We start from the raw sequence: 25,018 nt of genomic DNA, 5'->3' as shown, positions 1-25,018 counted from the left end.
CAGATCTAAACACACAGTGTGCCAAACATATCTTCAGCTCTTGAGCTCTTTATTTTCTCCATAAATCTGAGCAAAAGGAATCAAATGAAACTAACCGAATCAAACAAATATACTACCATATATTGTTGCTCCTCAGTTTCAATTTTATCCTTCTAACAAGCAAGTAATTCCATTCCCAACTCCAAAACTATTCAAATTTAGACTAGTTCCTTAAAGGATATATGTGCCATTGTTTACAAAGAAATAAGTGTGACTACCCTACTGTGCTATGGCTTATGACTTTGACAAGCAAATTCCTGATTGTTCTCCTAATATCCAAGAACAGTTCCCATTTAGTATCCTTGGGAAAATGTATATCAGTTGACTACTGGATTGCTCATAACCAACTTCTATTAAAATCCAAATCTTGGCATTGAAAACTAATCTACTAATTAGCTGTCCTCAGACCTCCCTTTCAAGGTAAGGACTAAATGCATCATTTCAAGTGGAAATAGACTCTTACTCTTCACAGAGGATGCACAAAGAAGTTGTTGCTAAGAGCTGATTTTTAAGATGAGGGTTGTTAGTCAACTCTCTACCCTGGCAACTTGCACGTTTGCTAGCCCAGCTGTAAGGACACAGGTAGGTAATGCCTGAGAGACCCATACTCCTGCAAAACTGTTCATTTCAGGGGCCCTCAAGCTGGAAAGTATGGAAGGTAGGGAAAAGTTCAGCAGTCGCAAGATCTTCCTTTCCTTCCTTCTTTAGGAGATATCTCTGCCAGCTTCTCACTTCACTATCAAAGTTTCTGAAAATGGTATGTGTCAGGAAACACATACCAGCTGCTCCCTCAGTAAAACCGAGCCAGGACCAATGAGTACCCCACGGTTGGCAGTTCCTTCAACAATGGGGCACAGTCCCACAAGGTCTAAATACAGTGGGCAGAGTCGGGTGCTGATATGGCGGTCCTACTTACCACAAGCAATGAATGAGGTGCATCCAGGTGACAAACTACTGCATATATCCAAGTAGTTCATCCAGAAGACAAGCTACCTATGGCATAGGTCTGAAGCCCATCCAGCCGGCAGGGCCAGAGATGGAGCTGGAAGCAGGCATGTCTGTAACACAGCTCCACTTGGAGCTGAAGGTCCAGGGCTGACCTCAACGGGGCTCCTGGGCCTTAGGGCAGTTGCATGGGTTAGTGTCTTGGGTAAGGCTGACCAGGGCCATTAAAGCTGGTTGGTGCACTCAGGGGCCCGACTGTCTTCAGTGTTCAAATATCACTGACAATTCTCCTGAACACGACAGCAATTTTGATACTCTAAGATTACACAGGACAATCCATATGAACTGTCAAACTATTTTGTGGACAGATGAAATATCTTCATGTGCCTGCATGAAAAGTGGCTATCCTTTACTGCTTCATTGATGAGACACTCTGGAATCTAGCTCTTGTGTTTTCATACTTTGCTGTTGCCTGTTCCTACCAATGCAGTGAAACTACCATGTCACCTTTGTCATATTTCATCAGATATTTAACCTTGCCCCGTAAGATCCTGAGACTTCTAGTGACGAAAATAGTAGAGAAAACTATTCAGCACTAAGCAGAACTGCATTCATCATACTAAAACCTGAATGTTGAGCATAAAATGAATGTTAACTTCCTCCACAACAAAATCTCAGAGTAATGATTCTAATTATACTTACTAGGTTAGAGGCAGAATCAGAAGCTTGATAAGGCACCTTGCCTCTCTTTATTTTTTAAAAGGAATTGCTTACATAATACTAAGGCACATGAACAGACCCTTCTCTTTTTCTTTGCAGATGTATTCTGCAATTTCATTATGTATCATACTTGCTTTGACATTTTATCCAAAACTGATGAAATTTCACTGGCTGTTAATACCCAGTGAAAATCAAATACAGAAAATCAAATACAAAAATCAAGTCCACAACATCCTCAGATGACGGAAACGCAGAATCAAGGCACAAGCTATACTTTAGTTGTGATACAGCTGTATAGTATAAGTGGAACGTGAGGCAAAACACGACAGTAATGCAGCCCCAAGTACGAGTTATGTCTGCTTTGAATTGACAACATGACAGAGCATTAGCACTTCAGAACGTGTTATACCTGGAGGCACAAAACAGAGTAACATGTCCAAAGGAATTAACTCATCATATTGAAACCAGGCATTGTAACATGTCTTGTAGGATATGTAGCGTATGAGCAAGCACAGTGCTTTGAGACCACAGTAACACTTCACAGACCCACATCAGTTAACAATGCAGTGATAACCTTAACCCCAAGTGTCTTGGTTTCTGCCATTTGAAAACTAAGAATCCTTTTAATGTAGGCCTACTATTATACACAATAAATTAATCCATAAAGCTTTATGAGAAAACAGAAGTGACTTCTTAAAAATGTTATACAGTGGATAGATTGAAATGATACTTAAAATCTATTTTTAATAATGAACATCAAATTAAACTGTCTAAAAATTACTTCAACATAAGGAAAATACCCTTAATTAAAAAATCTTTGTTGCTCTTCAGGAAAACACATGCTTAGTTAGATTTCTAAATGTCTAGAATATAATCAACATCCTGAGTAGGCCTTGAAGACTTTGCAGGTTCATGCACTTCTCATTTTAACTGCTGTCATTTCTTGATGAGAAATAAAACATTCTAAACTACCAGAAACACTCTGCTTGTCTAGGTGAAAACCAGCCACATTTCTGTTTTACCTGGAGAACCTTACCTCTTACCACAAGGTCAGCCGAAGCCGAGGAGTTGTCAACAATCGTCTGAGCAGTGCACATGTACCTCCCAGCGTGCCGCAGCTGAACGTTTTTAATGAGCAGCTCACCGTTGGATTTAATCTGTCACAAAAATGCACTTCACTTAGTGAAGCTGGTAAACATCCCTGTACAGCTATGCGATACTTGTCTAGGCATCCCTCCCAACTGACACACAGTGGTTGCCATTTCCAAAAAGCAAGTGCTTACTTCAAGCATGGATCACCCTCAAAGATCTGATTTATAGGACAGTTGCTGAAAGTGTCCTGTGTTTCCTGAGGAGCTGTTGCTTTTTACCAGACATGAAAAAAACAGACGTCTTTGCACATGTGTTTTTACAAGCCAACATCGCCCTTTTACTTTTTGAAGCCCATATCTGAACATTAAATCCAGTCAAGAGTTTTTCATAAACAGCTCTCAGATGACTTTTCTACACCATTACTTGCTTTTTTATGCACGTTTGAATGATAACACGTCATGGAGTCTTACTAACAGAGCACAATACTGTTCGGCTCTTCCTTTACAACCCTAAACACTATGAATGTTTTTATCGCAGAGAGTCTACAGCCTAAACAAAGATGCCCTAAAGAGATAATAAGATGCAGTGACTGTGAAGAAACAATAATGTTGAACATGTGCCACAGCTCCTTAAAGGAATGGCCAGCCCCTGTTCTGTGCAGTGGCATTGGTGACGGACAGGACGATGACAGCCACCATAACCCCATGGCGGGAGGCTGGGCTGGGCTGCTGGGACTCCGGGATGGCTCTGAGATAGCGCCAGCCCAGGGCAGCTCCTTCCTTCATGGCTCAGGACGGGGCACTGAACAGATGGCGCCGCAGTGAGGCTTCAACCAGGGCCGACCCTCTGCTGCAGCACCCTGCCTCGCCAGCCATGCTTTGTCCCCTGGCTCAGCCCTTGCTGCTCCCTGGCAAATGGCATCAAGACCTCCAGCGAAGCAATTTACCGTTCAACGAGACTCATGCCCTCATCATCACAGACCCTAATCCTTTCTCAATGCTCTTCACAGATGCTAGACTATTGGAAAAATACATAGCTATGTTTTCAGATGGCCATAAGGTCCACTATTTGCTGCTTCCCGTGGTTGTACAGATAGGCAAACTGAATAAAATATTTTTGTTCTATGACACCTCTGTGAAACTACAGAGTGACTAGATGTGCACCTGTAAAACAAGGAGTAGAACAGAGATCACTATGTACACCACAGCTATTCTTAATGAAAAACATATTTTATGTTAAGACGTTCATACAAATGTTCAAAATTAACGCACTTGAAATATTTTGCTTATCTATCCTGCAATTAATTCCAGAAAAAGATTACTAGGGTAAATCACAGGGTTATACATGTGTTAGTCTTAACAGTATTTCAGAAAAAACCCAAATGTTCTCCCCAAAATATATGTGATTGCTTTCATGAAAGTCAAAATGTTACAAAAGATTAACAGATGGATTTACACAACACTATACCGAAAGGGGCAACCGAAGTTTGTTCAGAAATGTAATTTTGTTCTGAAAAACAAACAATGAGATAACTCACTGCAATTCTGAAACCTTCACAGGCAGGAACAAAAGGAATTCAGGTGCAAAATGTTACATAAAGAAGAAATTGCTGACTATTTAGGTGTAAGAACTAATGCTATCATCATGGAAGTTTTGAGAGAACAACAAAGACCTTCAACACAATCTCAAATATTACGGACTGTCATTAGTGTTTCCGCACTTAGACATTTTGAAGAAATCAAATAAAGCTATGTCGTCCAGTTTATGTTTCCTGACTGAAAAGGAAGGAGAAAAAAAGTAAGGTTAAATCTTTTCCAAATGTTCTGAAACTAGAATGGTTTAGAGTCTATATTTAGGGGAGATTAAAATAGCCAGATAAAACTATCCTTTTCCTTTCCAAACTCCAGTGAGGATTTTGGATGTCAGCTTCAAATTCTACTGGCATAAAATTTCAGCACAAAATTAAATCTGTTAACACCATTTTTTTTGATCCAACATAAGAATTCACATCTTTAAGAAATTACTGAAATAAACTGTTGATTGGATAAAAGGAGACTCAAGCACACATGAAAGAAACTTTAATTCTCACTAGCAATACTTCAGCTGGTTGCCACACAGAGTCAGAGAGAAATGCAGGTTCCACTGTACCTTTTCAATTTTTGGGTGACACAAGTGCTATTAACAATGATCACACAGATTAGTTGGATCACTGAACAATCCAATATTCATGATATATTTCTGACCATTTCTCTTTTAGTTATTATTAAACTATGACCACATTAAGACATATATATATTTTCACATATATATATTTTCACAGACATATATATTCACACTGTATACATATATATATTCATATTTTTCACTCAAGATTAACATGACAGAGTTTTAAATTCAATTAGCAAAGTGTATGTAGGTCACAGACATGAGGTGAGTCCAGGACAGTGACATTTCTGTGCAGGTGCCCCCCCAGCCTATTCATGAGAACTCCAGGGGAACTGCCTTCAACGAAAGCATCCTTTTTGAAAATCTGTGGGGATTACTGCATAAATCAACACTGGCTGGCTGCCTGACTAACCACATGTAAGCCTTTTTTGTCTACAGTGGGCTAAGTAATGCTGTCAATGGCTTTCAGGAAGAAAAATCAGTGGGAGTGTCGGCACTTCTGCAGGAGCAGAAAGGGTGGCTACCTGCTCCTCTGCCCTCTGAAAAATTACAACAAAGAAGCTGCAGAAATTCAAGCTCCTTGAGTTTTCAGTTGCTGTTTTTTTCTATTTTGTTCTTGGTTTTGTTTTTAATAAAAGAGATAAACCATTCTATTTTAATGCTGTGTATAACCCTTTAGTTTATTAACACTAAATGTCATTCTAGAAAGAGCTAAAAGAGATAAACCATTCTCTATTTTAATGCTGTGTATAACCCTTTAGTTTATTAACACTAAATGTTATCCTAGAAAGAGCCATACCGCCTGTGAACCTCTGATCATTGCTTGCACTTTGATCTGCAAATAAACACAAGCAAAGGTTGAACAAAGCAATAAGGTTTAGAAAGACCGCATAAACTTAGAATTCTCATATTCATATTATTACTTCAATAACAAATGATTACAAACTCTTAATAGTCTCATTAATTCCTAAGTTAGCACTTTAATTAAAATACTTTATAATACTTATTAATGATGTGCCCATATACTTGCTTTAACATTAGTTTCCCTTATGGGAACTTAGTCTTAAAATATAAACGATGAAAAACAGATGGGAAAATATAGTGTAATTTAAAAATCAACAACCCATAGATATGGTATTGTATCTTGTTGGTTCAGAAGCTCTCCTGGACCAAGGTTTTAAGCAGTTGGTGATGAAGATAGAAGAAGCCTAAGTTCTTGGTGGTAAAAGAAGAGCTTACAAAGCAAATAAAGAGCATGGGCATCAGCAAATTCTGTCCACAAATTAGACATGAATGCACTATATGTTTTCATTCAAAAACCTCAGCCTAGCTAAGCTTAAAAATGCATTCCTTAACTCAGAGAAAACTGAGTCACAGACTGGAAACAGTGATAAAAGTACTCAGTGATGTTCCAAGGGTATCTGTGGTTCACCATTCAGTTATTTACCAAGTTTCAAGCAAAGACTTTCATCATATGAGCCCTGTATTTATGCTTTAATAGTGATGTCAAAAATAGCATTGTATGACCCATTTCTGAGATTCCCTGTTCTCTTTTGAATTTCACCTTTGCCAGAGCACTGAATTACTGAAAGCCATTCGAATGGGCCCCTGCTTGATCAAAAATAATTTACAAGAACCTAGTCCTTTGACTGAAAGCAGTGTCCACTTCTGTTGGGACCTCAGAGACAATACAGGAACTTATGTTGGTATGAAGCTAACAAGCCCTGTGTAATACCAAAACCAATGTAGCAGAGATATCAGAACCTGGCACATAGAGATAGAATCTTTTTTTTTTTTTTTTTTTAATTCGGGTTCAAAAATTAGACATCTACTTAAAATTATTAAACCTGAATGAGTTCACCTGAATTGTTTTGTTCCTGTCAGCAGAGGATCTGCTTTGTGCTAGATACAAGTAGAACAGATAATCCAACAGCTGTTGATGAATCTTAATGTAAATGTGATTACAGCTATTTTCCTTATATTGAGATCAGAGATGACATGGGGACAACAATGGTGCAGCTCTACTGTCTCAATCCTACTCACAGGAGAGCTTATCTCACTTTGTTTTGAGCCACAGCTGGCAAGAAAGTAACGGGTAAATAAAAAAAACCAGCAGGATAATGACGACAGAGTCATTCCCACTGAAGAATCTCTTCCTTCAGCAAACTATATTTATATGTAAAGGAAGTACAGTGCTAATTCTACCCCTCTAATGTGGACTGGGAAATACTTCCAACAAATATATTATTCTTCCCCATTCAGCATACCACTGAGAATGCCTGAGGATACTATGCTTTGTACCAGCATCTCTGCGGTAATATGTCCTATTATTTCACTTCCAACAGCAGAAAAATCCTAGGTACTTATTCACTTGTATTCATGCCTCACAACTTTAGGCTGATGACGAAAATTCACAATACACTGCAATTACATTTCTATGAATAGTGCTCACATCTAGCTATCTCAGCTCCTCCTCCTAAGGATGGTACATGGATTTTGGTAGTTTGTAAAATCTCGCAAGCATGTAAGTTAACAGTCAACTCATTTTGCAGTGTATTTTTTTAACTCTAGCACAGGAGTTGGCATATCTTTATCCTTTATACAGACTACATTTCTTTGTGCTGGAAATAGCAATGTGGGTTAATAATAGGTTTCCTCAAAGGCTTCTGTCAGAGCTAACTGCTTGTTGGCTTCACTCTCAGCAATGTCTTCTGCTTTCCTTCCCCTCCTTGCTCTTAACCACTGACTCCATCCATCTCATTCCATGCTCACTACATTACTATTAGGCTCTTGCCTCTACATTTTACCCGAAACCTAGCCAAAACATTTGACTTCAAATTCACTCATGTCTAAAGTGTCTCCCTAATACATCAAAGTGCTTGAAGTAATGTATTGAGACGGTATCTTTGGAGAATCCTGGGACTCTTTTTCCGAAAAAGCAGTAGCTCAGCTGATTTGGTTGGCCATGCTTCATGAACAATCACCTGCCCCCTTGACATATGCAACAGACTGTACCAAAAGAGCTCACTATGACTCTGTCTCCCAGGTTTTGTTCCACTCCATACACAGTCTCTTCTTCCTTGTCAGTGAGTAACTGAGCTTTCCTATCTAAAGATTTTCCTCTAATCCTTCAGTTCTCCTCCTGAACTTTCAATTGGTTTCATGTCGTATAGCTGGAGCTAGACTCCACAGTCTTCAAGGAGGATTACCAGGGGAAGCAAGGAAGAAAAATTAAAATCTTTGTATCTTTTCTGCTGCATAAAACTGTGGAATGTGCAAGGAGGGATTTATACAATAAAACTGTCTACTCAGTAATATGTTGTGGTGAGTTGACCTTGGCTGCATGCCAGGTGCACACCAAGCCACTTCATCACTCCCCTCCTCAACAGGATGGGGAAAGAGAAAAGAAGATGGAAGAAAAATTGTGGGTCAAGATAAAGGGAGTTTAATATAGCAAAAGCAAAGGCCATATGCAGAAGCAAAGGAGAACAAAAGATGTATTGTCTAGTTCCCATCAGCAGGTGACGTCCAGCCACTTCCTGGGAAGTAGGGCTTCAGTATACGTAGCAGTTGCTCCTGAAGAGAAATGTAATAACGAATGCTGCCCCCCACCTCCTTCTTTCTCTTAGCTTTTATTGCTGAGCAGACGTCATATGGTGTGGAATATCCCTTTGGTCAGTTTGGGTCAGCTTTCCTGGCTATGTCCTCTCCCAAGATCTTGCCCACCTCCAGCCTACTGGGTGACGGGGAAGAATGTTGGAGGAACAGCCTTGATGCTCCTAAGCACTGATCAGTAGCAGCCAAAACACTGGTATGTTATCAACATCTGTCTAGCTACCAATAATGTGGCACAGCACTATGAGAGCTGCTATGGGGAAAATTAACTCCATCTCAGCCAGACCCAATACATATGTTGAAGCAGGAGCACGCAGTAAAACACCTTTGTCTATCACATCCAGCCAAGGAACTGCAAATTGTAATAATTTACAAAAACCAAGCAGGTATTGAGCTATACTCCTCTAATAGGATTTTTACAGTCCAACTTATTCTCTGTGGTTTACCAAAACATCTGTTTTGGAGAACTTTCCTTTTTGGCAAATGCTGTCTCCAATCTAGAATTCATCTCACCTATTTTAGACATCTGTAGCATGGATTTTGGTATCTGAACTCACCACCTTTTACAGTCAAAGCAAACAAACAGGCCCTTCCATGAGCAATTTACTTTAATGTAAATTAACTGTCTGGCCACACATCTCCAGAACGTTATGAATGTGGTCCTAGAAGACTGCAAAGCTTTCTGTACTTTAGAGAGGGATAACATCAGATGAATAGTATTTGCATAAGAAAAAAAAGCTTTTGAGAATAAAATGAAGTCCACACTGTTAAGCGTATGATGTTTGCAGGGACACCAGAACAAGTTATACACAGACAGCTGGGATTCAGAAGCGACTTCAAAGCTGAATAGAGCATGAACTATAAGCCCTGAAAGTTCTGTGCAGAACATGTTTGGTTGCCTTTGTGCCACGTCCCTGCACCTATGAACACTGGAAAGCACACTGCAGATTCAGCAGGTCTTAATTGCTGCTCAGCAGCAGCCATGACACGGAGGTATGTCAGCACCGTCTTGAACAACGCTCCTCATTCTATGAGAGCTTTTTAGTTGGGTGCAATGCTACACAATACCCAACATCAGTAAGACACCTTTTTCACCTGTGAACTCCTGGGGAAAGATTCCCTACTGATTCTGTAAAAAAAATTCCATCATTAAAGCTGCTGGTAAGGTAAATTATTCCTAAATGTTAAAATGAAATGATTTGCCAATTCTCAGTGTTAGAATTCATATTTTGATTGAAATTGGAAAGAACAAAGCATAAAGTTCCATGATATACTTTCTAAAATGACCTCATTCTTGCTGGTACCAAGCTTTGGTCCAATACCTTAACTCCTTATTTCAAACACTGGGGCTTCTGCTTGTGCTGAAAGGTGTTGATTTCCCCTTACACAAATAACTGTGCACCAGCATATAAATGTATTGGCTGAGCAACATGCTGCTGCCTTCTGCTTTCAACTCTCAATACCATCTTTGATGCACTTCATTTAACTATATTTTTTTCCATAACTGTATTAAACCATCACAGAATCACACAACAGCTGAAGTCAGAAGGGATCTCTGTATGTGTCTTGTCCCACCTCTCTGCTGAATGCAGTGTTGACTGCAATAGGTTGCTCAGGGCCTTCTTCGGTCCAAATATTTTGAATAACTTGATGGATGGTGGCTCCTAGCTTCCCTAGGCCTGCATCTATGATTGTTCACTTTTTAAGATAGGAACAGAACGATTGTTTTCTACTCTTCAAGATTTTTCAAATGCAAGATGTAAATTTTGTAACAAAACTCAAGTAACAAACAATAGAAACCAAGAATCTTGGACACGCAAAAAATTTTAAGAGAATTCCAAAATTCTCACAATTTAAAAAAATATAGTTTATCTGAAAAAAAAAATAAAGCAATGAGCTGCAGGTTTCTCTTATAAATAGTCTTGGTCACTTCAATTTTGCACCTACCATTTTGGAATTCTTTTTTTTTGCTGGCTTTATTTTGTTTTTTGCATAGGAGAGAGGAACTCAACATCTCGAGGGGAGCACCACTGATAAATTATGATCATAAAGCAACATGAAGCCTTGAAGCTATATGAAGCAAAAATAAGGATAGTACCTTCTGTTAGATGTAAAAAACCACACTGGATGCCAAGAACAGAACTTACAAACCACTTCAACCAGGTACTTGAAACGATACAGATATTACATGATAGGGTGATACAGGTCTGCATTTTGGTAGGTATGAAAAGGGTCTCAGATACCCAAATACAGTTTTTCCTTATGTTCTTTTGGTAATCTCACTGCTAGTATGAGAAAATATGATCAAGCAACAAGTCAATTGTCTCTATGACAAAATTAATCATCCAGCCTTATCATATTTTTCTATCACTGCTTCCTCTTTCTTTTAATTCTTACAAAAGAAAGTTATTTGCAAGCAGGCCAAGTTCCTGTACACTTGTGCAGCAATTTATTTTAACTTATTAAAGCTAAAATGGTGAAAAAATATCAGAGTTTCAGGTTCATGATATTGTTTAAGACAACTAATAAACAATGTAGCAAACACAGGAATATTTATTGCATGGAAAGTATTTAAAATGTATGCATGTCTATACGCAACTAAGACTATTACAGCCTACATTTGAACTCTTCCCAAGTGCATGTATAAAAGTTTCTGACTTGAACCAGTCAAAATACGGAACTCCTCTTCCTGACTATCCATACAAATGGACTAGTGTGTCCAAAAGTATTAAAAAATAGTTACACACATATTGAAAAGAATTTTTGTAATAAATGAATATACTTATTTGGATAGTGTATGTATTTTTAAAATATATATTAAAATTAAGCTTTCCAATCTTTAAATATACAGGACAATAAGCAGAACCACAAATAACAAATGACCAGACATTAGTTTTCCAGATTACTTGAAGTGCTATATCTCAATGGGACTTGAAAGGAAGTCTTAATGTTTAGTTTCTGAAACAAATAACCAGAGGAACAACCATACATAAAGTCAAATGCAATTAATTTAATAGTAAGATTTTGAAGACTCCATTCGACTCTTTGAAAGCTAAACAATTAATATATATTTTTCATTTTAAATATCACTGTCACAGGAAATCAAAACAGCACTGACAAATGTTCTTTTGATAAATGAGTTTTAGTACTAATGTAATGTAAATTAGTTTTGCCTTCAGCAAATGATGGAGATACCAAAGCTTTCATTTAAAGCAAGAAGATTTATGCAGGTATTTACATGAATTTCATTATCATTCCATTATGTGTACGTGACAACAATATTCGTATTATTTTGATAACTGAAATACCGTGGCTGTATCAGGTTTCTGCATGTTTATCTGCATTGTCACATAAATTAATGGCAATATTATCAGGAAGACAGATGAGGATCCTTCATCAACACGAAATTAGAGCACAGAGAGCATGCATCGCATATCCAGTAATTTTAATATTCATGATGGAATACTTTTTTCTTTTATGTTTGTGAAGGGTTGAGTGGCAGCATGGGACTCCACTGGTTCGAACCCTGCAGTTAGGGCTGCTGCTGTCAAATGCACAGCAGCTCAACCCTTTGCATCTGAGAAAGCCTGAGCAAACCTGCCATCCAGTGACTTGAGCTCAGAACTGCCAGAGAGATGGAAGTTGTAGGAAGGAGAAAATCCCTGTTCACACAGGAAGGAGAGAGCCCCTTAATGTACGATTACGATAATAAATTAATTAAACAGAAATATTAAAAGTGTATATTCCTCTTAATTACGTCTTATATGAACCTTTATATTGGATGTGTTGAATTTGCTAAAAATTCTGCATTTGTTATTACTTAAGTGCTGAATCGCTGAATAACTACAAACCACAATGCCAGACTTCAAAGGCAAACCTACTGTTCCCTCTGTCCTGAGTGAGGAAGGCTGAGCTGCCTGTGGAAAAGGAATAGAGATTATCTGTGCTTGCTTTGCATTTGAAAGCCTAGAAATAAGGCTCAGGAATGCAGAACAAGAAGCTGCCTCTGCTTCAATCATTTCTACCAGTATTGATGGAGTGCAAAAATTACACAACAAACCAAGAAATATCCCTCAGGAAGATGGAGTTACACACTGACAAATAAATTAATTGATGTTTGGATTTACACACTCTTCAGTTACTTGAGCATCCATCTATATAATCTCTAGAAAAAGGAAATCTTCCAGCACAAGATTCAGTGCCCATATTAAGTGAACCACCGCTTTATCTCTCTGCAGACCACAGAAGGTCTGTGGAGACCAAGCTAGGCTAGGCTAATTTGGTTTTTAAAATCGAGCACCTCAATAAAGTGTCTAAAATATTGTGGCGTTAATCAGAATTTGGGCTCAGGTGATCCAGATCTAGGACCACTGGCTGTCCTTGAAAGATGAAACTAATGGCTGAGATCCTAAATATTAAATCAACCTTCAGAGAGAATTATGCCTTACACACTTGCTGAGGCCGCAGATTTGTTTACTTGAAGTGCTTTGCTAAAAAGCACTATAGAATTTAGATTATATTTCAGAATTAATTTCTCCTAAAAAAAATAAATCCAATTTCCCTCTATTTCCATTATTAAGAGGAAAACGTAATGTCAATACTATGTCAATAATATCAAAACTTTCTTCAACATATGACCAACAGATGGAGAAAGTTTGAGATCCTTTCTCGTGCATCGCACAGTCTTGCATTATAAAGTCGTCTGGTAAAGGCATTTTTACCTTCCTCCCACACCAAAATCATGGACTCATCAACAGTTTCAGTCTGATTTTGTTTCATGGAACACAATTTCTTTGTGTGACTTCTGTCAGGTAGTTAGAAGCAACCAACTAAATAAAATTTGACAAAACCAGAGTGGTTTTATTTGCTGTTTTACAAGGAATACATTTAATGGGGTTTTATTGTTTAAGCTTTTATTTTGACTGACACTCAGACTCATTTCAGCCTTTATCTAAGGACAAACTAATGCCATTAGGAGGCAATCCAAGCTTTTTCAAGGTACTCCTATGCACTGATTAGTACCAAAATGTAAATATAAAACTACCAACAGCGTGGTTTAATAGCCACATGCAGGAATTGTTTTGAATGATGCAATGATGCTAGTATATTAGTGTAGACTTACATATTTTTTTAATTCCTGAGACAACATAAAATACACTGGAAACTGCTTAGTACCCTGCTACTAAGTTTGAACATAGACTTTCAGGAGGTTTATTGCAGAAAAGGCTTTATGTCTTCGGGTTTTAATGTTTTTATGTTGATCTACTGGCTTGTTGAACAAGGACTTGTTCTCTCACTGACAGAGAGCAGCGTGACTTCTGAGAGATGTTTAACTCAGCAAATGAGCAGGCTCAGGCAACTCTGACTCCTCAAAGGAATGGTTTGTTCCAAATCAAACTAAAATTGGTATGCTTGAAACATCTCCTCACATGGACACAAGCAGATATTGAAAAAGAAAGAGAGAAGAAGAATCTCTTCATCCATGGAAAATCAAATAATGTTGCCAGCCTAGCAGAAAGACTCTGCAGGAGGCACTCTTACATGGTACCTCATTTTGAACATGGAGCTGAAACTGAACATGACTCCTGGCATTCCTGAGCACTACGAGCACTATTAGCAACCTTTTCTCTCCACATCTGCAGCTCCTCTTGGGACAAAAAAAAAAAAGGGGGATCTAAATTTGAGGATTTTTGTATCATTTACACCCAGAACAACAGAATAAATATATACACATGTAGGCAACCACGCTGAGGTTGTTGCTGAATATTAAGTTAATCAGCATGTGATTAGGTTTAACAAGAGGGGATATCTACTTGAGGTATTAATTTTGAATAAGCCCGATGGAAGACTGTAAAAAGATAACCATGTATGCAAGCACAAATGATCTATGATTCCTCTTTCTGTGTGCCAAAATGAGTGTCTTTGTATTAACTTGTTTGGCCTTCACACAAACTCTTCTTGCTCAGTGTTTACAGACTGTTTGACTCCTACCCACCATCTGGCCCGGTTGTGTGCCAAATTCCAGAAATGTTGATGAGAAAAACATGGGTAAGTAAAAGTGAATGCATATGCACACTTTTTTTTTGAGATATTTTGTACCCTGTTTACAATCAGGCTATCTACTTACCAGCTATATTCACTATTACTCAGAGTAGGATTTAACTGAGGTACCAAAATACTTACGTCAACTTAGATATCTGATTTCAGGTATCTCCCTGCAAGTGTCTACATGTCTGTAAGCGGTCTAAACTGTAATTTTATTTTATATTCTTAGTTTACTGCATCTTTCTAGATCTGAACCAACACAACAGAAAAAGTAAACCAGAAAAGACAGCTATTCACAATAAAGAAAACTAGGCTTTCACGTATTAAATAAGGATCTATAGTATCTTACCATAACATTCCTTTCATAATGTTCGTGCTCTTTCTCAAAATCTATTACAAAGCCATTTAGAGACCAAATAAATGTCAGGTCTAATGTGGGATCATGGGATGCAATGCATTGCATGGTAGCATTCTCTCCAACGGTGACATCAACATTCAACGGAGCTAAAGTAATCCTTGTAGCTTCTGTGAAGTTAACAGCAAACATGGAAAATTCCAATAAATAAATGTTTATCCAAACGTAAGCTCAGCTCCATAACTGTGCAACTATACATTAAACCGCTCCCTCAAACTCTAGTTTACATGTTATTCATGTAACTACATTTCAAAGGACCAAAGTGAAGAGAACAAAGGAAACTTTTTACAACTGAAATGCCTAACTTCCGTTTAGCTGTCCTTTGAAAATGGTTATGTTTCAGTCTCTGAATCACATTACTGACTATTTAAAGCTATTTTTATTCATTGACTATATCTCAGGTAGAAAGAAGACAGATGATGAATCTTACATGACTTGTGTTGCATTTCTTGTTTTAATTACAATATTTCTCACATTTTAAAATCTATGATGTCTTTAACAAATGGAAAGTTCTCAGTTGTCAGGCCTTCAGATTTCTACTAAGCATTGCATGGATTGAGATCTTAATTTATCTGCTGAGAAACTATATAATGGACGCATAACAAACTATGCAAATAGCTACATATAAAAAGGAAGAAAAAATAATACAACAAAAGGAAGAAAGCTGTCTAGCCCTCATCAATGCTCTTATTATTACAGAAACAAAAAAAAGGCAGAGCTCTCATGATACTTGCTAGAGATCTTGGTACATGCATCAAACTCATATGGCAAATTAGCAACAATGCTCTGAAAGGGACTCACTGGATCACTGAGACCTGTTCCTTTTCTTTCAAATACTTTTATAAAACAAAAAGCCACAAAATATCTTCCTTATGCCATGACATATAATATCTTTCCCACCATTATGAGAGTGGGAGCAGGGTATCAAAGCCTCGAAGACAATAGCTATAAGAAAAGAGCTATTGCTACTAGTTAAGACCGAGATTAGTGCATTCTCCAAGGAGCACAATACACCCCACCGTACTCAGAACAGCAAAAAATCCTCAATAAACCCAACATTTCTTGTCCATCTGCCTTGGAGAGAAACCTTCCCTGGATCCTACTCTAGTAACCTAAAACCTGCTTAATACTGAGACTACAAGAACGGCACAACTCCTGACTTTTGCAGAATGGAGTAGCTCATAGTGCATTGGAGCAACCTGTTACCATCTGATCTCTAAAGTCCAAGCTACAGACACATGATAGGATAGCTGCTCTATTGTAGTGTTGTGCCTGTACATTCAGCATTTGGTTCTAACATCAGCGATTTTCTGCGTGTTTACATAAAGTACTCTACTAGTCTAAGAAACTGCGGAAAGAGTGGTCCAGTGGCAGTGAACGAACAGCGTGTGGGAAAAAACATCAGACTTTACAGTGCCTCTCAGTTTCAGATTTAACTTCTTAATTTCCTGTAGTCATGCGCAATGTCTGAGAAGTTTTACGGGCCACACAACGTGCTTGGGAATACGATTTTCAAAGCATTTTTTGTCAACCCTCATCACTGTCCGCAACGTGAAAATAACTTTGAAATATGTCTTCTGACCCTCCTGTTTCTGCGGTGATGCAAGGGAGATGTCTTAGCCTTTTGGTTTTCCTTTTTAGATGAATCAGAGCAGAATTCTCCAGAATTTTAAGATTCTTTATACCTAGTTTATAAGGTTTATAAATATATGGTTTAAGTGTTTCACTGTGCGGATTTAGTATGCAAATGTTTTCCTGATTTTAGGAGGTATGATATGACTATTAAGGGACTGGATATTTATTTACATAACCTTTCAAAAGAATTAAATGCCTGAAGGTAATATTAAGACATATAAAACTGCAGAAGATGATAAAAAGTAACTGCTAACATTAAACAAATTTGATTAATCAAAATAATGTCTTACAATTCATTTGGTACAATAAATTTATTATAAATCAGTCAGAAAAATGCTTTCTTATGATCTCATTATACAGATAAAATTCTTACATTAGTACATCAATATTGTGGCATTGAGCTGTCACATCCAGCATGATTTCTGGAACAGACATTAAAAAATTTATTTGATAAATGACTCCTCACAGCTGTTGATGAATGTAATCTCTCCTGTCTGTATTCTACAGCTATTTACTTATTTGACTTCAGATTTAAAATGCACAATTAAGGATATCAGTATTCAATCAGTAAATACTAATACCCATAAAGGAAGAGAATTTAATTGTGAACTGATATGTCTATATGCCTCTATCTGAAAAATTTTATGCATGTTTCTTTAACTGCAATGCTCTCTCAGACTTGCTTAACCCAACAAAACAAAAAAAAAAAAAAGGAAAACTAAGAAAGGTCACTGAGAATCCCGTTTCTCTGTTTGAGTCATGGCCCCAGAATTACACTTTGGCCTGAGCACTAAGCTACTGAATTGAATGAACACATCAAAATGTGTTAATTAAACGGATCAGATTTAATAATCTCTTATGGAAAAATCAACCCTGAAAATCGAGATACAGTCTCAGAACCGGTGCAAACATATACAGTTCCTACTGATTAACATGATTTAAAAGCATAAATTCATTTTTAATGAGCAATTAAATTAGAAAGAAAAGATATAAAATTGCTTGCAAAAGTAGTGCAATGCTGAAATAAAAATTAGTGATTTTGAATTAAGAGATTCAACCTGAGAGAAACTAATGCAATTTAGAGGTTTACCTGTCATTTCTAAAACACCGGTGCTATTAGCTTTTCCCCGGTTATTTTCTGCAAAACAGGTGTAGCGACCTTCATCCAGCTTTGTGATATTGATAATTTCCAGGCTCCCGTCATCCCAGATATGTATGCTATTGAGAGTGCAAAAAATACAGCAAGAGAAATTAGCTATTTATATTAGAAAGCAGTACTTTCAGTAAGAATTGTAGTTAAAAGACAAATCACAAACATCTCTTGGAAGCTTATGTCTATCTACTGTATGTATAAACACTCCTATAGTCAAAAATATTTAAACAGACTGTGGCACAATTAGATGCCTCACATTATTGCAAGAGAGTGTACTTTCAGTCACTTGTAGTCATCCAAATTCCCTTCTTACAGTTTTGTGACACAATCCAATTCTGAAACGTGAACAGCACCAAATGGACTGGTTAAAGTTGGATGCCCTGCTAGCTATTTGGATCCACATTGCTAGTAACATTTTGGCATGCAATCACCCTGAAATTACACATTCTTCTGCCCCTGATATCTGCAAAAGTGTGAACTAGCCTACAGGATAAACAGAAACATAAGGCAGCATTTTTAAGATTCACCGTGTCCACTACCAGTCAATACTAACCGGCTCCCATTTACAAGCAATTCTGTTCCTTTGCTCCACGAGAATTTTGGCTTAGGAGCAGCTTTAGGCTTGCATTCAATGATTACACGGCCCCCTTTAGCTGCTAGGATTTTCTTCTTCATAGGGTTCAGTTCAAAAGTAGGAGGTGAAGCTGAAAGCAAAAAATAACATAAGTGCTGCTGTTAGTGATTTTTCTGCAGAATGCAATTTGTTTGCAACATGAAGGTAAATGACAGAACTATTCAATTGTATACCAGTGTCCATTATTCAGATCAGTGTGAAGGTATTAACAATACAGAGATGTGGTGAGAAGTAGGTGATGATCTAAAAGAAACAGGAAGAATCATTATGTAGTTCTATGCTGTGTTACACTAGAGGTTTCTTTCTGATGATTTCTGAACCTCCATCTAAGTTTAATCTAACAAGATCAAAGTCTCCAGAAATCAATAGAAAGTTCCTCCCTTTCAAAGGCCTTTTGATCAGTCCTAATAAAATTTAGATTCCTAGAGCCCAACTTCTGTCAAAAGTTGCTCACTCGATCATACTTCAAATAATAGTTGAGTTTACTTTTCAGTAGTTTTAACCTGCTTCTAGCAACTTTAAGGTTGTGCTCTTCTCTGTAGTTTTCTGTTTGGCCGACTGGCCTTAGGTGCACACTCAGATGTTCAAGAGTGATGAGACATGACTGAAGCAAGCACCACACTTATGCATCTGAGGTCAGACCTTTGCTTAGGAATTTTCTCTTTATCTGTAATCAAATAAGAGAAAAAATGCTTTTAATTAGTTTGCTTCTTGGCCTGCCATCATTGTTAATCATGCCAGCAAGCGTGTGCACAGCATGAGGAGATAGGGCTATTAGTTAATTACAGCAGTACTGAGAAAAACTCTCACAAACATCCACCTCTCATGGATTTTGAAAATGCATGCAAAAAAATGCATGTTTCTTGGTAATCCAGGCTGGTAGTGAGTACACAGTAATGGAAGAACAGTGAAGGAAGAAGCATTGTTGTGCAAAAGGTTGGGGAAGTCGAGAATAGTTTAGCTCTTAGGAAAGTCTGGAGGCAAGCATGAGATGGAAAGAATCCAGGGCAAATACTGCAGGGAAATCTCCCAGGAAAGCCACGTCATACAGCCAGTATGTCTGCTCTAATGACATCAGTAAAAACGTCAGAAATTGTTTCAAGCCTGAGTACTCTGGATCTGAAAGCCAAACTTTCAACAGGATGCTCCTTAGAAAAACAGAGTGGATTAATAACTACATCCAGACATCCAGCCATCAAATGGAACAGCTATGTCGCACACAAACATTGCAGCTGGTTGTAATGGGTTGTAGAAGGCAAAAGCAAAGGGGACAGTGAACAGGAAGAGCTTCAAAGGCCTAGGGACTGACAACATAGTTTCTGAAAATGCAGATTTTGCCCCACAGACGAGTGAGCACAGGTGAGTGAAAAACAAAATACTTCTCAATCAGTTCTGCAAGCTTGAGATGGTAGTCAGCAACTCTACATGCTTTGTATCATTTCTGCAGTTCCTCTGAAGGGTAACAGCAGCAAGTAAACATCAGAAATAATAGAGCAAACATTCCTGACATATTAGTAACTTGATTTCTCAAGTCGTTGCCAAAACCCAGCCAGGGAGCTCAAATAAACTCCACCTCACCTAGATTCAGAGAGGGTTCTTAGCTTTATCCGCACAGCAATCTGTTACCAAACGATGCTTGCAAATACGACTGCTATCTTACTCAAAGCTGAAATAATAAATAGAGCAAATAACCCCACTGACCCACAATCTTCAGTTCAGCATTTGCATAAATAATTCCATGTGTGTTTTCTGCTATACATTGGTACATGCCGGCATCATCGAAGCTCAGACTTTGCATTCTTAGTTCACCTTTCCGGAACTAAAACACAGAATCAATAAAACAAGATATTAATATAGACTATGCATGCTGGAGAATTCACACCCATCCACATTTCTTCGCTTTTTTTCTAGCAACAGCATTCAGAAGAGAGTCCTTCACACAACATTCAGGCATCGGTGAGATTTTATTTTATCCATGTTACATTTCAGTCTTTGTGATAATGTGTTCACCTTCTTTTTCTAAAAAAATATTCAGTGTAGATCGATAATTATTTGGAAAAGATCTGGCTGAGTGGTACTAGATACATCTACTCTTCAGTTCACTGTTACCATACCAATGCCAACATTACTGATTCAGAAATCAGAAACAAGAAATGAAATTCATTTTATGCACATAAGCTTTGTTTTGACATGCTCAGTGTTCATTATGTTATATTGTATGTACACTGTTTTGCAGCCGTAAAAGATAAAAGCAAGTCCCAATGAGGTAGGAATTTTTCAGAAGATTCCTCTGGGAGGTAATACAAACTATTTTCTATTACTTTGTTTTAATATAAAAAGAAAATATAGTAAATCAAAGTACTTGATCTATTTCTGAAAAACTCGGTATAAAAATGCACAAAATGTGGTGGAGTATTTTGTAACTTACAAATAGATGTCAACCCCTATTTGAAAGATCATATTAATAAATTCTGTTTTCTTGTGAAAATCAAACTGAAAAGCTTTAAACCTTCTATATAAGTCAATTGGAATGCATGGAGCAATGAAAGATCAAAAGAATACTATTTACCTGAAAAAAAATAGATTAAAGGAAACATATTTCCTGTACCATTTTATTTAAAAACATTTAAATCATTTTTCCTACAAAGAATCTTTGTTTTGTGATAAGCGAAATACCTAATTAAAAATTATCTGATTTAGAAACAATCTACATTCTCAAAGCAATTAAAATATTTTTGCGATTTTCCATTTCAAAACATCTTGTGATGCAGCATAAACTTCTGGTGTACTACTGGAGAATTACACACAGCTTTCTGCAATCCACTATGCAGATTTTATCAGTGAAAGCCCAGTTCAGTGGGGGCCATCAAGCAATTCACTTGCTAAATTACTTGTTTGTACCAACTACAGGCGCTAGAAAACAGCATTGTTTTTTTTTCTGGTTTAAACCATCTCCGTATGGCAGATGGTGATATCCCTGTTCTCGCTCCAACCTCCGACGTTTTTCTGAAGATACGCAGCCAAAACAATGCTGCCTTATTGTCCTTTTTCCTTTGCTTGCCAAGATCAGTGTCACCACAGCTCAACAGATGCTGCGTTACATCGTGCCCTCTTCTACGCTCTTTGTTCTTTAATGGCTCATCCTACGGCTTTAAGCAACGGACATTAAATACGTTGTTGAAATGCCCGGACAGAAAATCTGCTTCATTTAAACAAAATATTCAATGCAATAAACTTAAATTGTCGAATGGTACTTCACATCACCGAAAATAATGGACTTTTGCAATATTCTGTGGCTAGAAAAAATATGAAAAAGTACACGACATAGGAACACCACTGTTCATTTAAAAAATTATTCTTTCTTCTCTTGTCTCTACTGATTCCATTTTTCCTTACATTTTTAGACACACTCATGTTTAATGTGGTAAAAAAGGATTATTTTTAGAGAGAATCTGACAGACATTTTTTATCCAGGGAGAAGAACATAGCATTTACTTAGAAAGGTCTGGAGAACAACAGGATCTCCACCTCCCAAATACGTGGTAAAAAGACAAGCTCATAACTCAGAGTTGAGTATTACATAGCCTGAAGAAATGCATCTCAAAACTGAAGAGAAGATTTAGATAAAACTTTTAAAAACAAATTTTAATCCCTAATGCAAGTGGAATCAGCAAATATTTATATCATTATAATCAATTTTCTTTTAACCTTTTAATAACGCATGTTTAAAAAAATAATTTCCATCAGCTAACCAATCAATCCTGCGTTGACTATGGCAATATACTTACCGAGACACCATTCTTCAACCATCTAATTGTTGGAATAGGCTTGCCTGTAGCTACGCAAGGCCAGTATAGGTCACTGCCTATATCCCTCTCTGTGTCATTGATATGTTCTACCCACTCAGGAGAGGCTGAAGAATAAAAACGTGATGCCTTGTAAATATACCAGATATACACATTTAATTAGCATTACAATCTATTAATTCCACTGCTTTTTCCATGATACTTCAGAGGCCACACAAAGTAATGATGACATCCCAGCAATGCACCAGCACAACAAAGACTGCAGTGAAGATGTTTGTCTTACCACATAGACTCAAAATAACTTCAGACTATTTTTTATGAGAAAAAAACATGGAATTAAAATAATGCTTCATGAATGTCCAAAGATATAAGATGTTACTGCTTATGCTGACCTGTGGAAATTATTCAGTAACATCATAAAAATGATAGTTAAATTACATGAAATTGTGCAAAATAATCCATGTACTGAAAGGGTCTCCAAGAAAAATATTCTCTTGGTCCAGAGAAGATATTTAAGAAATTAATATTGAAAATGCCCCTGCTTTTACTAAGCAAACAAATCTATTTATTAGCTTTACCTGTAACAACCAGTAACAACCTTCCCACACGAATTTTGAATTTATCCCACTAAAGTTCAAGCAATTTACTGAGGATATTAACTCAATAAATGTTCTGTACAGACAATGAAAAGAGACAGAAATTTTCTGAATGTAATTCAGAAGTTATGTATGATCTTTTCATGTCACAGTTTTGTGGCATAACTGTCAGTCAAGGACTCAGGTTACTTGGGATGATTCCGCTATGAGCCATCAGATACAATTTTTTGTTTCCCTCATTTAATCAAATGCATGAGGGGAAGAGATAGACACTGAAGGCATAAAGAATTGCAGCTAATAAGAGAGCTAAGACAGTTAGAGAAGACAAATGAAATGAGGAAACAAGAAAGCATAACAATTCTAATGATCTCTTTTTCTTCCTGGCTGTTCTTTCACTTCAGGTACTCTAAACGTATTTAATTTTCATCGTGCATAATTATATTAATGCTAAGCTGTCAAGGTGTGTATACAGCTATCATAACCAGACAAACTGAGTAGTTGTTCGATTCATACATGAATGTTATGCCTTGTATTCAGTGCATGAGTTTTCATTTTGCTCTATTAACTCGAACAGCAGTGTGTCAGGATGATGCAATGAGTCAGCATTGACATAAAGTGTGAGAACACGGATACTTCCAATATAAGGAAAAGCAGCATAGATCATGAAAGATAAAATTGTTCTACCTACCTTGTACATAAACTCTTGCTTGATGTTTATCTTTTCCTTTATAGTTTTCAGCTTCACATTCATAAAGTCCTTCATCTTCATACTGAATATTGAAGATCTTAAGAACTGCACCAGACATGCTTATCTCAGCAGTGGCTGGCATGGGTTCAAGGTATTTACTCCATCTAAGTTCAGGAACCGGACTTAAAAAGGTAAAGTACAAATCAGCATGTTCAAGAACTGGCTGTTACATTGCAGACTACAGAAAACTGTTTGATGATGAAATCTGTATTTTCATTCCCTGGAGTATGAAAGCAAATGGTGCTCTACAATAACTTTAAAACATACTTACTTCCCAAGAGCAAAACACTCCAGTGTCACATTTTGCCCCAGGAGAGCATATGTGTCCTTGAACTTCACTTTGATATCAGCAGGGTATACTTTTGCACCTAACAGGAAAAAACAGATTCTCAGAAAAGGCACGGCAGAAACAAATATAGCTGCTAAAAATTCCACAGTTAAAGAAAATTATTCTTAAAATTCCAGACAAAATTCTCTTTTACAGTGAATAAATAGCCTGGCCATCCATGAAGTCTGATTTAGCACTGAACTTTTAATAGTAAGGCACAATTGTTTTACTCAGCAACTAGTTATCTTTCTCTGGATGGTAACACCCAACATTTTTTACAGCACAGTGCTTTATCATAATCTTATTTACTTGCATTTGAAGCGTGATGATGTACTGTGCATGTGGGTAGATAAAAGCCTGAGTCTCTATTTTCTGCAGAAGCTTTTACTGGATGGAATATTTTGAATTATTGTGAATTTAAGCTCAATATTATCTTATCAAGGGTATGAAGGAGGTAGAGCCAGCAAATCTACAGCTTAATGAGGGCATTGGGATGTAAATGTAATCAAATCTACCTCCTGGTGATCCCTGTAGGACTATTCTGGCAGTTCTAGGTGAAGATCTCAATGTGAATATTGGCCATGAAAATTTGGACAAAGATCACTGATTTGTAATTAACCAAATCCAATCACAGTTCTTCACTGTAGTATGGGAAATTTAACAGATAAAGAGACACTGAAATCCTGATGATCAGTTTATGAGACTTCGGTGACTTACAATCTGAAGTGGCAAAAGGGAACTCGGTTACCATTTGGAAAACATGCAGTTTTCATGAAGAAATGGCAGAAAATAACCTAGTGACACAAAACCACATAGGTGTCAGGGGATTGGGCATGAGACAAAAAGCCCTTAGGCCACTGTTGGGTAGGAAATTTCAACAGAGGAAAAGGATTTTCCATTTTCATGGGGGATTTCCTGGGAAAAAAATTTATTCCTGAAGCTGCTTGTTAACTTTTACATAAAGTTTCTGTTTTACAGTCATAGTCCTTTGAACCAATGCCAAGACCAGAAAAGATATTTAAGATTTTGGGATGAGTACAGAGTACATAAAAGAGATGGGGACTCTGAGGACGAGAACTCT

The 25,018-nt window shown here is 37.3% G+C and overlaps 1 protein-coding gene across 2 annotated transcripts in view; it reads right to left on the bottom strand.

The window, feature by feature from the left end:
- CNTN1 (contactin 1) overlaps positions 1–25,018 on the bottom strand; it is a 99,569-nt gene that overhangs the window by 49,626 nt on the left and 24,925 nt on the right. For both annotated transcript variants that reach the window (XM_086609822.1, XM_086609823.1), the window contains 8 exons: positions 23,881–23,977; positions 23,550–23,731; positions 22,248–22,372; positions 20,161–20,278; positions 18,379–18,529; positions 17,763–17,890; positions 14,972–15,147; positions 2,741–2,861 (listed from right to left, as the gene is read on the bottom strand). In XM_086609822.1, the coding sequence (XP_086465948.1) occupies positions 2,741–2,861; positions 14,972–15,147; positions 17,763–17,890; positions 18,379–18,529; positions 20,161–20,278; positions 22,248–22,372; positions 23,550–23,731; positions 23,881–23,977 (1,098 nt within the window). The remainder of the gene's footprint in view (positions 1–2,740; positions 2,862–14,971; positions 15,148–17,762; positions 17,891–18,378; positions 18,530–20,160; positions 20,279–22,247; positions 22,373–23,549; positions 23,732–23,880; positions 23,978–25,018) is intronic.

The sequence above is a fragment of the Tauraco erythrolophus genome, chromosome 4 (genome assembly GCF_009769465.1).
Source record: "Tauraco erythrolophus isolate bTauEry1 chromosome 4, bTauEry1.pri, whole genome shotgun sequence".
NCBI classification, from domain to species: Eukaryota; Metazoa; Chordata; class Aves; order Musophagiformes; family Musophagidae; genus Tauraco; species Tauraco erythrolophus.
Note: the sequence above shows the minus strand (reverse complement) of the source record. Positions and strands in the feature narration are given on the sequence as shown.